Below are 17,433 nucleotides of genomic sequence, written 5' to 3' on the forward strand. Positions count from 1 at the left end.
CTAGGCGCATGGGCTTCAGTAGTTGTTTCACACAGGCTCAGTAGTTGTGGCCCGCGGGCTCTAGAGCATGGATTCAGTAGCTGTGGCACACGGGCTTAGTTGTGCCGCGGCATGTCGGGTCTTCCTGGACCAGGGCTCAAACCCATGTCCCCTGCATTGGCAGGCGGATTCTTAACCACTGTGCCACCAGGGAAGTCCGCTACCTTTGTTTTAAATCTTCCTTAAAAGATTTACCAAATGTTTATAATTCTATGAAATATTCACCTAATATTTATTTTATTTGATATTATTTTTATCACTTAATAATTACTTTCCATATTTTCATTCAAATTCATAATCAAATTGATAGTAGTTTTGGACTGGCTATGGATGAATTGGTTTTAGAGATCATCTTCTTACATATTAAGCTTTTAATTTTGAACCTTTAATTTTGAATTGCTTTTAATTTTTTGAATTTTTGAATTGGTATATTCAAGTAGAAGATATACTTTAAACAAGAAGATATTGGTTGTTAAAAAGACATTGAGGTATTAAATACCATTAGACCCAGAACAGCAGAGAAATCTGAGATCAGCATAAATTTGTATCGTCTCTCAAAACTTATTTGCTTATTACTGGATTGTTGTGGCAGATCTCTAAGAGTCTGTCAGAATGTTTTCAGGTGTTCTGTTAGTTTCCCTGGAGTATGAAAACCCTTTAATCTGCATATTCACGTCTTAGCTATGTAGGCATCTTTCATGCTGTCTTTGGTGACTGCCTCTCTTCCCATCACTCTGGTTCTTCCGTGAGGAGCACTTACGTTCTCAGATTTGAGGATCATCTGCCATCCTCCCTCTTCCTCTGGGACCCCTTCCTCTGCCTTCTGGGGGAGCTTCCCAAATTTTCCTTGATTTCTCTGGATCACATTTCTGTAATTTTCAATTTCAGTTTCGTTAGTCCCCTCATGTCACCTCTTTGATCTCATCCTATATTTTTATAGTCATGTCCTTCTTGTGCATTTCTAGTATGATTTCCCCTTCTCGTCTGTATTGTTAGTCTGACCTTCCTAGTTCCCCACCTCAGAAAGGAGAGATCCACCCACACCTGACATTTGGCAACAGACAAGACGTGAAGGTTATGTTTGGCTCCGCTCCCTGAGCCTCTGGTGCTGGTTGAACCCTTCTCGGGTGAATTCGGGAAGGTGCAGTCTGACCTGTATCTATCTGGGTGCCTCTGCTGGGCTGAGTTGAGATTTTTCTCTGCCTTTTTGGAATCTTTTTTTTTTTGGACATTCTAAGTCAATTAGTGTCCATGACAAACTATGATATTGTTAGCACCAAGGTAGTGAAGGTCTGGCTCCCCAGATTTCTGGCTGTGCCAGCCCAGCGTTTCTGAGGATCAGACAAAGGGGAAGAGAAAAACAGTTTCCTCCTGCTGCCCACTGGCTGCTTCATACGGTGAAGCAAACTCAGGCAACCAAACTTCGTCCACCTCCATCTGTGTTACAGCCGGAGGCTTTCAACGTTCATTTTTAGTGACGTTATGACTTTTCACCTTTCTGTGTATTTATAGGCACATTTAACGCAAAGTTGGTCAAGGCTGACTCCAATCTGCTAACCAGATGTGAGTGTGTGTGGCGTCTGCATGTGTCTGTGGAGTCTACACTTGACATGACCGTGTGGCGTGTGGGGCCGCCAGACAGGCCCTCCCTGAGACAGTCAGCGGGAACGCGACGCGGGCCTGGCCCGGGCCCTCCCCACGGGCCTTAGAGTCAGAGTCTAACAGCTTTGCAGTTAGGGAGATGGAAAATGTGTTGGGAACCAGGAGACCTTCTCTTCCTCCAGTCTAGGCTTTCTGCTGAGGGAAACCTTCGTTAGGGGAATCCCTGTTTTATTTTCCTTTCCATTAACATATGGTGTGGCTACGAAGCCTTACGTTGCAAAAGAATGTCATTCCATCCAAAGCATCGCTTCTCTGTGAGGGTCTACACCTCATCACCAAAGAGCTGCGAGCGCACCTTCAAAATCAGCTTATTCTTGGCACTGCTTTATCTTGGCAGGCAGACTTGATTACTTAAAATAACCAAAAATTGTTTGGCACCAAGTCTAGTCAGTGACACCACTCACAGAATTAGGAAATATCGCTTAGAAACGAGATGTTGCTGTACAGGTAATGAGACCTGTATGGCTGTGTCGTTCTGAAGGCAGGTCAGGTGAGACGTTCCCAAGGTGTTTGATGAAGGGTAATGCAATTGGAAGCAAAGGCCCTGAAGCACCACTTATTCTCGGCGAGGTTATCATGTCATCTTTACAGAGTCCTGAACGATTTTTATTGTTTCAAGAGTTTTAAAAATATATTTCTCTTTATATTTCATCACCATAAAAGTCTCTAAAGGTGCCATCCAAATTCTGTGAAATTCCTGCTACACAGATGAAGGAACCGAGGATTCAAGTTCTATATGTATTAGTTGTAGAAGCAAAGCTCTCCCAGCCCCTGCAGGAAGCTGCATCCCACCCCTTCGTCCAGCTGACAGTCCACAGCCTGGCCAAGGTTCCACTGAACTAGGCAAAGTCGGTCCACATTTAACTGTCCTAATTTGCAGTACAATTATTTTTTTCCTCTGTAAATCATGTCCCATATTACAAATTAGGAAAGTAAAAAAAGAGAGCAAGGCTCTAGCACTCACTTTAACTGGGCATGTGGTTGCATTTCTAGGAAGTAGGAAACTTCTAGAAAGTAGCGAACCTCTGCAGGGTGACAGTCCTGACTCTCTCCAGCTCCGTGAAGCAGGCTTGCCACTGCATCTCCCTGTTTTCTGGCGGCAACTTGAAACATGAACAATAAAGTGGTTAGTTGGCCACATGACTGCATTGGTGCCACCAGCCCAGCCCCACCCCCGGGCCAGCCTCACAGCTCAGTGATGCTCTTGTGTGATTCGCTCCAAAGGTGTCACTCAGGAGTTTCTTACCAGAAAGAGAAGGTTTGCATTCATCTCTTTATTTCCAGTTACAATGGTTCTCATATCGAGTTAGGACATGGAAACACTGAGAATAGTGTGTAATCACTGACTGTCTCTTTCTGGACCAAACTTTAGTCCAGCTCCTCTGAATCCTCTCTGCAAACAGGCCTTGACATTCACATTTCCAGGTGTGTTTGCATCACCCACTTGCAGCCAGGATCCTCCAACCCTCAATGTCTGATCACCTTTCTCAGCCCCACCTCCCCCAGAGGTTGTCTGGCCACTTGGCCTGCCTTCAGCAAGAGAAAGTTTGGCCAGAAGCCCCTTTATCCCTGATGTTTCCTCTTAGTAACCGTCCATCCACTGGCCCCCACCTGCTCCTTGGAAGGAGGTTTACACTTTCCCTTGTTGTGTTTGGAGTTGAGCCGCATCTCCCTCCCACCGCGAAGCCCCGTTGTTTGTGGTCCTCACACCGATCGCGGGAGCAGCGAATGTAGTCAGCCTCACCTTTTAACATGTCAGAATAACCTCTTCTTTCATATTTGGCCTAAATGAAGATTATGCAAAAGAACACCATAAAAATGAGAAGGAGGCAAAGAACGAAGAAATATTTCCAGCAAATGGAAACAAGATGAGGGACTCCCCGAATTATCAGTCGTATGAAGGCCACAGAAAAAAAGTCATCCTGGGAGACCGGACTTTGCCTTCCTTGATTTCATCCAGATGGGATGTATTTAAGTGCAGCCTGTCTCCGTAACCTCATATCACACCTGGACAGGAACATCTGCGTCAAACAGATCCAAAAACGGGAGTTAACTGGGGTCCATCCACCAGGCCCTTCAGTGCCAGGTCCTCTTCAGTGTCTGTCTGACAGGGCGTAGAGCCCATCTATGACTTAATTAAAAATTAAAAGTGTTACATGTACAGCATGGGTTGGGCACAGACCGGACATGTCTCATGTCTGCAGACACGCAGGCGGATGGTCCCATCCCGTCGTTAGAGACATGGCTCCAGTCCTCCCGGCGGTGAAGTGGCAAGCAAAGCAGGAGCCACGAGAAGCCGCTAGAAGGATGTGTTACTTTCAGAGCAGGAGCCGTGAGAGGACAGGGTGGGATCCTGTAAACATGCAGGTCCCCAGAGCAGATGGTAAGAACAGAAACAGCTGGATTTCAGAAAATCACAGAAATCGAGAAGGTGGAAAAGCGTAAAAGCTGGACTGCGCTGAACGACTCTCCACCATGTGCTCAGCGAATTCATGGAGCCTGTGTCTCTTGCTCCAGGGCCTGCCCTCCCGACCCTCCCCGCCCCACGGCTCAGAGGCCTCCACCACCGTGTTTGCCACGTGCTCTTGACTTTGGTTAAATTAACAACAACTGTGATTAACAGGTAGATTCGAGAAATGGGCGCCACGGCGATTTAACCCCCTGGTTAGCTAAAGCCTATTTGAAAGTGCCTGGTTATTTAGACTCTTCTGTTCACAATAATTACTGAACTACTGGTTCTCCTTCCAGCTGGCCCGGCATCATCCAGTGAACGTGCTGCATCTTAGCGATAAAGGATCTTGTCAGACATGAAGTCATCATTCTGAACATGAGATCTCATTACAGATAGAGTCGGGGCAGGCGGTGAAGCATGTGTTCTTGGGCCTCTAGAAAGAACAGTCTCAGAATTCACCTGAGGATATTATTTTTGTGCAGTTATTTTCCGTCATTTCCTTCTAACTCTTAAGTGTACATTTTTTCCTAAAAATTCCGTTCTTGGAGGGCTCTGGGTAATTCAATTAAGGACTGGGAGCCCCAGTACCCTCCCCCCCCACCCCCCGCCACCACCGGGTACACTGTGGGGTGTTCAGGTTTGGGTGAACACGAGTGCGTGACATCTAGGGTGTTACATCAAGTCCACCGGGCGCCCAAAGCCATGAACCAGTTTCCCTAATTAGCTCAAGAATGCCCCTGGGAATTGAGGGAAAGGAACACTGAGGCTTCCCCAGCTCGGCCTGCGGGGAGGGGAATGGGGAGTTATAGGTTAACCTTCCCTGAGGGGCCCCTTTCTCGGAGCCCTTCCTGGCTCTTGCTCTGACGGCCTCTCAAGAGCCATCCTCACTGCTTCCAGCCACGTGGAGTTGCGATCTGGCTGGACCGTGACGAGAAAGCCAGGTCAGTGGGCAGCGATGCCCAGCATGACTTACAAAACCCGAAGGGCAGAAGCACAGGCCAGCCCCAGGGGACAGGTCGGACGGCTGGGTGTTGGCCCGGTGCAGGGGCACACAGCTCTTGGGGGGCAGCTGGGAGAGAAGCACACCCCCGCCAGCTTATTCCAGCACCGGTTCCTGCTGGGCCTCCCCTGGGGGCTCATCGGCAGCGCACTTTCCTGAGACCCCCGTCTCAGAACCCCACACGCCCCACATTGGCCCAGTGTCCAGGTTGGGCCGGTGTCTCTGGTCCCCGAGGGCCTTGCATCACTGCTCACCATGCATCTCGTGATTTCAGGGAGTACTACGTCACCATGGTGAAGTGGGCCACCAGCACCAAGGTCGCCGTGAACTGGCTGAGCCGGGCACAGAACGTGTCCATCCTCACCCTCTGCGATGCCACCACTGGGGTCTGCACCAAGGTATGGGGGAGGGGCTAACTGGATGGCAGGGAGCATCCCCGGGCATGAAAGTCATCTCTGAGCCACACACACACTCAGCTCCCGGCTGGTCCAGGTGCAGCCTGCATGTGGGTCTCTGTTTGGGTGTCACCTTGTGGTTGAATTGAGGACTTCTGCAGACGTGGGGCTGATCCTCTCAGCCCCCAGCTCACAGAGCTCTCACTTCCCTTTATCCTTGCCCACAGCTACTTCACACAGGGGCTGCTTCTCATTTTCCAGTTGACGTTTAGAGAGGGGCGGGGTCCGGCCTGAGGCCCCAGGACCCGGCACTGCAACCTGGCCTGGCCGTTTCAGCCTCTCTATCCCTCACTGACCAGAGCCAGCTGGTACCCTGGATGGTCGGCACCATGTCTGAAAGTCACCGGTGAGGCCAGTGTGTTCCTAGGGCCTCAGGCTGACTTAGTGGGTGGTTACAGGGGGCAAAGGGAGGGGAGACAAGGAGGAACGAAAATCTAAAGAGAGGCTTGGCAGCCCTGCGAAGCAAGGGAGTGACCCACGGCTGTCTCGGCCCCTCAGGCGGGCTGCCCCCGGCAACCCGTGTCATCCACGATCCCTGAGCCCCAAGGGGCAGGGCTCCTTGTGTTGGGTAAAGAAACATCCATTAAAATCAGTTAATAAACCCAGGCAGTTCTCTCAGAAACTCTTTTTGGGCCCTAAATTTTTATTTCCCAACTGAGGAGGAGAAAGGCTTGCAGAGCAGCTGTGTTGTGACTTCGGGGCCCCAGACAGCAGCTCTGACCCTGCGGCCCAATGACGGTCTTGAGGGGAGTCGCAGTGAGCTGTTGCTGAGACCAGTGTTCTCAGTGGGCCAGTGATTTACTCGATTTTTAATACAATTTAGAGCAGATTCCAGGTTATTCTGATGGGCTTCTTGAGGGGAAGGAAGGAAAGAGTGGACTCGCGGCTGGGAAGCTGGGAATGGCTCGTAGCCCAGGTCTTCTGGCATCTGCACCCCCAGTCTTGCGGGGTCAGCAGTGAAACTCCAGCCTGCCCATGTTTAGAGTCCACAGATAAAGAACAGACCTGCCCCAGGGACAGGTCCACAGCCCATGCGGCTGAATAGCAATTCCTGGTGATTTGGTTGGTGTGTTTGGTCTCCCATTATATGTCTTTCCACACAGCTCTCTGAGATTTACTTTTCATTTGCTTTTTAAGTCCTTTTAATGTTTTGGTCTGCCAGGATTGTTGTGAACTGGAAATTTGACACACATACACACAGACACCCACGCACATGCACACATACATGCACACATGAACGCATGCACACAAATTTGTAAACTAATGCAGCACCTGAGATTTGCCTTTAAATGGGCACATGCCACTAGATGGTCATTGGCGACCATCTAGTGGACGCGTGTGTGGTCATTGGTGACCGTCTGACGGGCATGTGTCTGGTCAGGGGTGACCACCAAATGGTAGAAATGCAGCACCTTCCAAAGGATTCACACCCCCCGTGGATTTGTCCTCATTGCTGGGAGAGTGACATTTTTCCTGTTCGGGGACACCCGTGCTCAGCTCTGAGCCACATCATGAGACAAGGCAGAGCAGGGCCGGCCCCCTTCCTGAGCTTGTGCAACTACCATGGAGGGGAATCCAATTGTTTCTGCACTGCTGGTCGCAGACACAATACGTGTGAAAACTCCTTTCTCTAATGCTCTTATTTCGTTTCAGAAACACGAGGATGAAAGTGAAGCCTGGCTCCACAGACAGGTAACTATTGCGCATGCAAATCCCACACTGTCCGCCTACACCAGCCACCAGGTCCTTTCCCGGTGTTTACAACACGGCTTCTCACGTTAAATCCTACAGGAAGCCCCAGGTAGACACGCACGTGCACACGTGTGCACACACACACACATGCGTGCGTGCGCGTGAGGCTCTTGGGGGCAGCAGAGCCACTCAGCCCACCTGGCTTCCCTGCGGCCCCAGCACTGCTGGAGAACTGTGGCCTCCATGGAAGAGGGCTGGAAAATCCCTGCTCTTGAGAACATGCGGTGCTCAGTGAGATCTCAGTTCTCAGTTAGGCGATGTCCCTTTGGTGTGTTGAAAGGATGAGTCCAAACAAGTTGCCTAGATTTAACCTACTTCAGTCAAAGAAAATGGAACAGGGCTGACGTTCCTGTTTTTCTCGGCGTGGGTCGTGGATGCCTCCTTTGAGGTGGATTCCGTGCGGTTCAGCTTGAGTCTTCCTGGGGACCTGACTTTAGAGCCTCCCCTGAATTTCCCGTCCCCGCCTCGGATAAGGGATGCACATGAAACAGGCTTGAGGAACTGGAGGGAATCAAAGGAGACCTGCAGTGCTCACCCTGACAGAAAAATTAAACCCACACAAGAAATGAAACTCTCGACTCTGGTATTTTCTTTCTTCAATTATTTTTTTCTCATTCCACACCCTGAGGTTAGAAAGCACAGGTGGAAAGTTTTGGAAGCTCACTTCCTTCTTATCCTACTGAATGGGATGAAAATTGTCTGAAAATTCTGTGGGAAAAATCTAATCGGGTTTGAGTCTCAGAATGATGGTGGAGAGGGCACGGGTGTGCTTCTTTATTGATGGGACAGATTCCGTTTATGGGAAGGAACTGAAGCTGGACAGTGCGACTGTTCCCAGTGGCTCTCCAAGAACATTCTAGAAACTCTGTGTGCACCTCTGTTATCTGTGGAATCAGCAATCTGGCCCAGCCTCCCATCAATTATCTCAGGGGTGGTGCCCTCATCAGTGGGCGTGATTGCTTTTAAATATGTCCTGTTCCTGCTCTGTGCCAGCCTGATACAAAAGAGGAGTGCCCACTGTGGCCACTTTGGTTTTCCTATGTCCAAGTTTGGATGCCAAGTCCATGCTGAGAAGTATCCAGAATGAGATTGTGCTTGGGCGTCTTAAAGTATTCGTTGGGGAGTTCCACTGAGAAGTTCTTGAATGCCACCTGGACCAATGATACAAGCACAAGTATCAGAAGTAATATGACGTTCCTCTTATAGCCACACAAAATGCCAAAGACGTTGAGATGAAAGAGTCAGAAAAAAAATCCATTATATACGTAGTCATCTGTTCAGCTAATACGTATGGATTGTACCAGGCACCATGCTAGGCTTTGTGGATTTCAAAAACAAGAATCCACCACTTCCACAGAGCGCATGTCAGCCACCTTCTGGTGGAACGGTGTTCCACGGCGTGGACGTACCACGGTTCATTCATCCGTTGATAACATTCGGGTTGCTTCTGCCTTTTGGTGCTGTGAGTAGTCCTGCCAAGAACACGATGCTGAGTGAAAGGGGGCCGCCCGCCGTGTGACTCCACTTACGAGAGATGCCCAAGTCAGCAAAAGTACAACCAGGAGGCTGTTCGGTGGCTGCAGGGGCTGGGAATCTGGGGTGGGGGGTAACAGCTTAATGGAGGCTGGGCTCAACTGGGGGTGATGGGAGTGGTTTGGAACTGGACAGAGCTGGTGGTTGCCCGACATTGTGAATGTGCTGGATGCCGTGAAGGGCTCACTTGTATTAACATGTTTTAGTTTGTGTCATGCTCGACTTTTTAAGAAATGAATCCGCTAGAGCAGCGGCTCTCCAAGATGTCTTGGTGTAGAAAGGGAGAGAGCTGCACGGATCCCCAAGTGCGGAATGTGGGCGGAGTCCTAGACTGTGTCCCCAGGGCGTGTGGAAGGGCCGTCACAGGGCTGGGGCTGGGCATGCATGGGGCCCCGAGGCCCGGCTGCAGGACTGGGCCTCAAGCCACGTGCGGTCTGTGTCTGAGTTGGAGGAGGGAGGGTGGACTTACCAAAGCAGCCAGCGGCTTGTTTCTCACGGGGCAGAGGGCTGTGGGAAAGCCAGGGTCAGAGGGTCCCCTCCTGCCCCTGCCTTCCTGTCCGGCACTCATGGGACCCATGTCCCCACTGGTCACCTGTGCTTTGGGCCTCGAGCTGTTGTCCTCGTAAGCTCTGCGGACAGGACACAGAGACACCGCCGTGGGCAAGACTGTTGTGTATTTTCGGAGCACACATCCTGTCACCCACCTAAGAACACCAGCCAAGCACCGGATAGGCAGCCTGGATTTGGGAAACCAGGTCGTTCCAAACAAAATCAAGTCAGCACTTAAAAACCAGCAGAAAGTAAAAGTATAATTCTTACACTTTTAATATGTAAACTTTAAAGCACTTATTAGGCAACAGCTAACATTTTTTAAACAGCCTTTGAAAAATACAAAGTCCAGCCAGCGGCACAGGGTGCCAGCCGCCCCCAAGGCGGGCACAGGACCCCACGGAGCGCCCCCTCGCCGAGCACCGCTCAGCCCGCGTCTCCATCTGTTCCTTCAGCGCCGTGGTCAGTAGGAAACCCGGTGTCAAACAGTTTCTCATGACGTTCCTTTTGAAGAGATCTTTCACAAAGCAATCTGTGGACCCTCTTTCAAAAATAAGCTGTCTTGTTGCTGCATCCTTCACGACCCTGCGAGGTCCTGGGGGGCGAGTTAGGAATTTATTTTAGGCCAACCTGCCATCTGCCGCCGGGGAAGCTGCTGACAGCCACTTCATGCACGTCATCACAAAGGGGCCGCAGGGCTCACCCCGCTGCCCAGGGCCGCATCAGCGGAGGAGAGGGCTGGGGTCTGGACGGTTCTGCTGACCCTGGGGAGACCCAGGGCGCCAAGATTATGGGGTCTTCTGAGTGCTCGTTGCCAGGGGAACGGGGGTGGGCGAGGGCAGTCCTGGGGCCGTGGTCTGAGCCTCTCTTCCCGCCCCCCCCCGTGTTTTCCTCCCATCTCCTTCCTAGGCCTCAGCGTGGACCTCTCAAAGATCCCCCACGAGCCCACAAAAAGAGGGTGAAGACCCACTAAGTTCCCTCTCCTCTGGGAATACTCTGGAGAAATAGGCAGCCCCTCCCCCGGCACACACACACCATCACTGCTGCCGTGACCTTCAAAGTCTGTCCTGGGGCAGGTCCACTAGGGGCTCTGCAGGCCCGAGGCCATTTGGGGTAGAACCTAGGACCCATCTTTGTGTTTAAAGAGTCACTCCCGCAGGTCAATTTCTGACAATCTTCTTTAACCAGAATTTTGGTTTTGTGATTTCAAAATTCAGGCAGGGAGATTGACCAGATGAATGTATCTGAACCATAGAAAGAATGGGCAGAAAGTCTACAAATAGCTCACAGAAAGTCTTTCACCAATAAAAAGGACTCATTCTTCATAGATCTGCTCGATTGGAGTTGGAGAAACCAGGCAGGGCCTGGTATGATAAATGCCCTGTTACCCAGAGGGCTAGAAACGCTTCTCCTCAAATCCAGGAAAGTCAGAACCAGGATTAAAATCCAGGTCTCCTAGTCAAAAGTCATTGCACTTTTTCACTAAATATACATCTACTACGTGAGAAACCAAGTCTCAGAGGGGTTCAAAGGCTGGTCCTTCACCTGCTGGCTGTGGAATGTTCCCAGGATCAATGTAAAGATGACATTGCAATGCTTGAGTCCTTGTCAGTGTAAAAGCAATGTTTCAGGCCTGAATTAATTATTTATTATATTTACTCATAGTATATTTCTCTGCCAAAAGTACAAATGTTTCCCAAAAAAACGGAAGCAGTATTGCGGTATCCATCCTGCAGTTGGCAAATAAAAGTACATTTAAAAAGCCAGATTTGCTGCTGGTTTTTCCATTTCCTCTATTTTTAAATACCATACTTCCAACACTAAATAGAAAAATAAATATTTGCAGATTAAAGGTTTCATTTTACTGCAAATATTCATGAAGATGAAATGTCACTTTAATCACATGTTGGTTTATTTCTCTGGGCATATCATATTTGCATGTATTCATTCACTGCAGGGAAATGAGTTTCCCTCGCGCCAGCTGGGGTTTATTTACCGTTTGTTCTCATTCACGTTAGCGTGGCGCTCCTTGAATCAGAAAATGTGTATCGTGGCCAACTAATCGGTGTTCACGGATGGAAACTTTCAAGCTGGAGCTTCCTAGAGGCTGAGACGCCAATCCCTCTTGCCTATTAAGGCGACAGCCAACCCACAGCGGGTGGCTGGGGGCTGAGCAGTGGCTTCTCGGCTTTGGGGGTGAGGGCCAGGCCAAGATGCAGCAACATGCTACAGGCGCTGGCTTTGAATGCAGCCTGGAATCCTTCCCCCCAGGGAAAACTGGGAATGCTGATTTTGCTTCCAGGGAAAAGTGACAGTAGGTCCAAGCAAGCATGTGCCATCTAGTGAATGCCCGTGTGGAACTTCCTTCTCGTTGGAAGCCATGTAATAAGCCCAGTGAGTCCCTGGGAATAGCGTGTGCTCTCACCTGCGTCCTAGAACGTGCAGAATCTGTCCTTGTTGGCTGGGGGCGTTTTCTTTCTTTCCTCTTGTCTCCTTGGTGGGCTATTCAGTATGAGGTGGATCTCATTAAATAAAAGAACAAAAGACAGCATGGAAAGACTAGAATTCATTTTTAGGCAACATCAGGTTTGTGATTGTTCAGAATTATGATAGATAGTAAACAGCCCTGGTGATATAAATGAACTTATTTACAAAATAGAAATAGACTCACAGACATAGAAAGCAAACTTATGGTTACCAGAGGAGATAGCGGGGTTGGGGGGGCAGATAAATTAGGGGTTTGGGATTAGTATACAGACACTACTATGTATAAAATAAATAAACAAGGACCTGCGGTATAGCACAGGGAACTGTCTTGTAATAACCTATAATGGAAGAGAATCTGAAAAAATATATATATATATATATAACTGAATCACTTTACACCTGAAGCTAACACAACATTGTAAATCAACTATGTTTCCGTTTTTAAAAATGGTTTTAAAAAAAATGTGCCTGGAGAATTTTGCAGGGGCCACAGGTAAGCGGGGAGCCCAGCCCTGCACTTTCCTAGTGCTGAGCTCCTGTTTGGCTGGGTGAGCTGGGTGTCCTGTGAACCAGGGGCCGCCCGTGTGTTTGCCTCTGCCTGGGCAGTTGCCTCTGAATTCCTCATTATTTTCTGAGGAAACTGGAGGTTTGACTGGTGATTCCCGAGGAGAGTCAAGGCCCCACACAGCCTTTAGCCTTTCAGCTGTATCTCTCATTGGCAATTACATGGAAAGTGTATCTCAAAATGTAGTTTATCCTGGTTCAGCCCCTCAAAACAGTCTGTAGACTTAACCGATGGCTTTCGTCCGCAGAACGAAGAGCCAGTGTTCTCCAAGGACGGCCGGAAGTTCTTCTTTGTCCGAGCAATCCCGCAGGGGGGGCAGGGGAAGTTCTACCACATCATGGTGTCCTCCTCCCAGGTGAGCTCCCTAGTTTCCTGCTCTGCTGGGGGGTGCCCTGGGGGCCTTCCCCTCCCCCCAGCAGGGGAGCTAAGTGCTCCCTGGGGGAAGCCGGGCCCTGAAACTGGAAGGCGGGTCCCCACGTGGGGACGGACGGGGCCTTCATGAACCAGCCGTCCTGACTGGGCAGGGGTGGCGTTCGTGCCTCCTGTAATTGCGCAAAAATACGAATGACACTTCTGACGATATCAGAGGACACTGGGTGCATTGCTGGGTCTGAGCACAGGACACGTGTGTGTAGACCGCTTTGTTTGTTGATCCACCCGCATTGGCCTTTCCTCCCTCTGCTGGGTCCTGGGGGCCGGGCCCAGTGTCCTTGTGGCCCCAGGGCATCCCACCTCCACGGTCAGCCAGATGCACTGCCGTTCCCTGTGCTGCAGCCACGGGCTAAGAGCAGAGCATCACTGAGCGGGGAATGTGGGAGCTGCGTATAGGTGCGTGTGGAAAGAGCAGACAGCCTGGTGAATGCCACGTCCTGCAGAGCGGGCCCTGCCCCCTCCCCGCGGGGTGGGACCCCGGAGCTGCACTCAGGGAACCCTGCCCTTAGGAGGAAGCTGAGGGGCTGCGGGCCTCCCATCGGCACTGCCCTCGGCCTCAGTCAGTGGGCCTTCCATGTTGAAGCAGAGTCTAGGAGATCAGGGCATGTGAATAAAATTTTATTTTTAAAAAAGTTATCAAAAATATTCTGTGGATATAAAGTAGAAGATTTATGTTCGTGACATGACCCAAAAGGCAATCTCCAAAGCAAAATTCCAAGAATGTCCCACATGGAGCAGCTTTGATAGAACAGGAACGGAAACTCGGCTGTGGCTCCAGGACAGGGACCACGTTGACTCAAAGACTTAGATACGGATGTTTTCGTTTTCAAGCCACTTAATTGCGTGACTTACAGAACGTCTGCAGACGGGCTGACCTTCAGCTCTTTACTCCTAAGGCCTGGGTGCTGTGGCCCCAGATTCCTGGTTTCTTATTTGGGATCATTTCAGTCAAGACTTAAAGTGCTGGGATGTTCCCTTCAGCCCATCTCGGATTCACCCCTGTGACCAGCATGGGCTGAGGACCCGTTAGTCATCCAGCAGGGGCAGGTCCCCCCACTCCAGGGGCCCCTCCCCAGGAGCCCCTCGGCCCCCACCGCCCTCCGGAACCCCTGGCAGCCCGCTTCTCCCGCCTGGTCCTGCCCGCACAGGCTCTCCCTTCTCCCGAGGCCATTTCTGGGGTCCCCGTGCCCCACAGTGTGAGCCTCGGGCCCCGTGCCTGATTTAACAGCATTCGCGTTGCACCCGTGCCCGGGGCCCCTGCCCTTGGAACAGCCTGCCTGTGGCTCGTGCCTCAGCATCTCACAGCCCGTTCCTGTTGGGATGGTCGTCTTTCTCCTTCTGTTGTGATGTGTGGTCATAACTGTTCTGCTCTGGGAGGCACTTAGGGAGAGACCGTGTGTGCAGACGCACAGCACGCGGGAAACGCTTTCAAGCCGGCCTTGTGAAGAACGGTGGAGAATGATGACAATCGGGGGGGGGGGGGGTTCCTTCCTCCCTCCCTCCCTCCTTCATTCTTTCCTGCCTCCCCTCCCTCCCACCCTTTCTTTATTCCTTCTCTGTCTCCTTGCCGTGTCTCATCCACTTCTCCATATTTCTCTTTCCTCCCTCCTCGCCCCCCTGTGATAATGACCCGCTAATCAGATTTACAGATGGTGAAGGAACAATAGCAGCAGCGTAGGAAGCACTGATGCTTAAAACGCGGAGCTCACGGTGGGAGTTGCTGGCGGTCTGGGGCTGGTTGATCCCAGGGCAGCCACGGGCGCTGCCCCTCCAGGCGGGCGCTCAGAGAAGGGGCGGGGCTGCGGCCCGAGGGTGGTCAGCCTGTGTCCGAGGGCCCCGGGCCGAGAAGTGAAGCTGGGCCCAGCCCCCCTACCCTGTGTCCCGTCTGTGTTCCAGCCTAACAGCAGCAATGACAACATCCAGTCCATCACCTCTGGGGACTGGGACGCGACCAAGATCCTGTCCTACGACGAGAAGCGGAGTAAGATGTGAGTGCGCGTGCGCGGGGCCGCCTCCCTGTTCTCCTCCGCTCACACTGTGCTCAGCACTCTCCCTCTTGGGCGGCGCCCCGAGGCCCTAGTTCCTTCACGAAAGCGCACCCTTAGATTCCCGCCCGACCACCCCGCGTCCCACGTCTCGAGGTCCCCGTGAGGACGTCGGGCCTGCAGCCAGGCCTGTGTCTGAGAGGGTGGCCGTGCGGGGTGGCTGAGCCTTTGCTGGTTCCGGGCGGGACCCAAGGGCGCTGTGAGCCCAAGTGCGTCGTGAGCCTGGCCTCGTTCAGGACAGCCGCCCATGTCCTGGTGCAGGTTCACTGCTTTCCTCGCTTCTCAGAGAAGTAGGGGCCAAGACTGAAGGAGGTCAAGTGCCTTCCTCCAGGCTGTGCGGTTCAGCTCAGGCAGTCGGGGAGTCCCCGCGGGAGCCAGGGCTCCCACGCAGGGGTCCCGGGCGGGCATCGGCCGCCGAGTCACGGGATCAGCCTTTGCGTCCAGCGTGGAGCCGGCCCCGGGCGGGAACATTCTCTCTGTGGGCCCTGAGCAGCGCGTCCTCGGGGAGGTCCGCGGAGGCCGAGCCTGGCGCGCGAAACACACCTGCCCCGCAGCCGCCTAACCGCCGTGCGCCTGCTGGTCTTTGCAGCTACTTCCTCAGCACGGAGGACCTGCCGAGGAGACGCCAGCTGTACAGGTGCGTCCCCCGACCCCCGCGCACGGCGGTCTCCCGCCAGAGGCCTCGCGTTCCAGAGTCACACCCGTCAGCAGTCCATGGGGGGCGGCAGAGGGAGGCGCCAGCACACGTGACACAGTCTGGGGAGAAATAACCGGAGATGCTGAGGCCCCCAGATTGGAGGCACTATCGTATTTTTCTGCTTTTGCCAGACTGAGTCTCTCCCTCGGTAGACGTCTGACAGTCTTTCCTTCACCTTAGTCGAAGCTGAACTTGCAAGGATCACTCTGGGCCGGGGTTTCACAGGAGGGAACTGGGCTTTGGGAATGTACGGGTGGCCCGGGGTGGGGTCGGCCCTGCTGCCCGGGCCTCCTCCACGTGGGCGCCGGCTGAGTTCCGAAGTCTTGAAGGGGGCGGAGCAGGGCTGGCCTCTGCGTCCTGCAGAGGACAAGGTGTTCTCCAGGGTCCGTCCGCCGTCAGCACAAACCCCGTGACCTGCCCCCCGCCCCAGTTCCCACTCTCACCAGGGAGATCCGGTGCTTCTGAAGCGGGGCTCTCCCAAGGGGCTTTGTGCCAGTGAAGCGGAGGAGGACGGGCGGCGCTGTCACCTCCACCCCGTTGCTCTGCAGACGGGAAGGCGGGGGCAGCCGGTTCCTGCCTCACGCACGAGGGCCACCCAGGAGGACGCTGTGCGTGGGGCCCTCGTGGTTTGGACGGAGCCCCTGCCAGGCTCCCCTCCCCCACCGCCGGGAGCCGGAGAAGCCCCATCGGGTGCACGGCCGCCTTCCCGTCCGCCGGCCCCTCTGCTGAGAGTCAGGGCTGCACGAGGGAGAGAGGCACTGCCTTTCGGAGGCAGAGGAAACCCCGGCAAATCCACGCCGTCACAGGTCCGCTCCTCTCTGCTTGTCTACCCGGATAAGCCCACCAGGCCCGTCACCAAATTAGCCAAGGCGATGGAGGTGGAGGCCGGCCGCCTGCGCTTCCTCTGACCCGCCCTGTCTCCCGTGAAGCGTCTTCACTCTTTAGACCGCTTTCACGTTAGCAGCCTTCCCACGCCGCACACTCAGACCTGGACTTCTTCCAGGTTTATTGGAAGATGCCGTGGTATCTTACAGCTTCTGGAAATACATGTTAGGCCTTCTTGACGTGAAACTGTGCTTGACCAGAGCGGTCCTGGGTGACAGCTGCAGGAGCGAGAAGCACCCCCGGCACCTCCTCACTGGCTGTGGCAGCGGCCGGAGCCCCCCGCCGCTGCTCTTTCTGGAGCCCCTGCCCTGTCCTGTCCCTGCGGCAGGTGCTCTGAGGGTAGTGAAAGATCCAGAACACGTAGCTCCTGTTCCTAAAGTGCTAATCGCCTGCTCAGAGGGATGAGGCACTAGAAATAATACCCCACACCCGACTCTCCCATCAGGACACGCCTGGGCCTGCATGACTCCCAGGAAGCAGCCATGCTGAGCGCTCCTGGTGGGGGAGCGGGGGGGCGGCCCTTAGGGACGGCCCCGTGGGAGGGTGACAGCAGAGCCAGCACTCGAGGCGTGCCGGCAGGGGGACAGGTGGGAGGATGGCGCCCCCAGATCACCGCGCGGGAGAGAAGCCAGCGTGCCGGGCGCGGGGGCCGGAGCCGAGGGTCTCGCCCCTGGTGACAGCCCCGCCCGCTCCCTGTCCCTGCAGCGCCAACACGGTGGGCAACTTCAACAGGCAGTGCCTGTCCTGCGACCTGGTGGACGACTGCGCCTACTTCAGCGCCTCTTTCAGCCCCGGCGCCGACTTCTTCCTGCTCAAGTGCGAAGGTGAGTTCTGCCACCGAGTGGCACCTCTTTCTAAGGCGCCCCTAGGACCCGGCAGG

At 53.1% G+C, this 17,433-nt stretch overlaps 1 protein-coding gene across 5 annotated transcripts in view; it reads left to right on the plus strand.

Annotated features, from left to right (window-relative positions):
- DPP6 (dipeptidyl peptidase like 6) overlaps nt 1-17,433 on the plus strand; it is a gene marked incomplete at both ends in the record, with an annotated part of 1,069,187 nt that overhangs the window by 970,686 nt on the left and 81,068 nt on the right. For all 5 annotated transcript variants that reach the window (XM_081243456.1, XM_081243458.1, XM_081243455.1 and 2 more), the window contains 6 exons: nt 5,428-5,551; nt 7,262-7,300; nt 12,742-12,849; nt 14,823-14,914; nt 15,561-15,608; nt 17,259-17,377. In XM_081243456.1, the coding sequence (XP_081099582.1) occupies nt 5,428-5,551; nt 7,262-7,300; nt 12,742-12,849; nt 14,823-14,914; nt 15,561-15,608; nt 17,259-17,377 (530 nt within the window). The remainder of the gene's footprint in view (nt 1-5,427; nt 5,552-7,261; nt 7,301-12,741; nt 12,850-14,822; nt 14,915-15,560; nt 15,609-17,258; nt 17,378-17,433) is intronic.

This window comes from Mesoplodon bidens (assembly GCF_964165515.1).
Source record: "Mesoplodon bidens genome assembly, chromosome: 9".
Classification (NCBI taxonomy): domain Eukaryota; kingdom Metazoa; phylum Chordata; class Mammalia; order Artiodactyla; family Ziphiidae; genus Mesoplodon; species Mesoplodon bidens.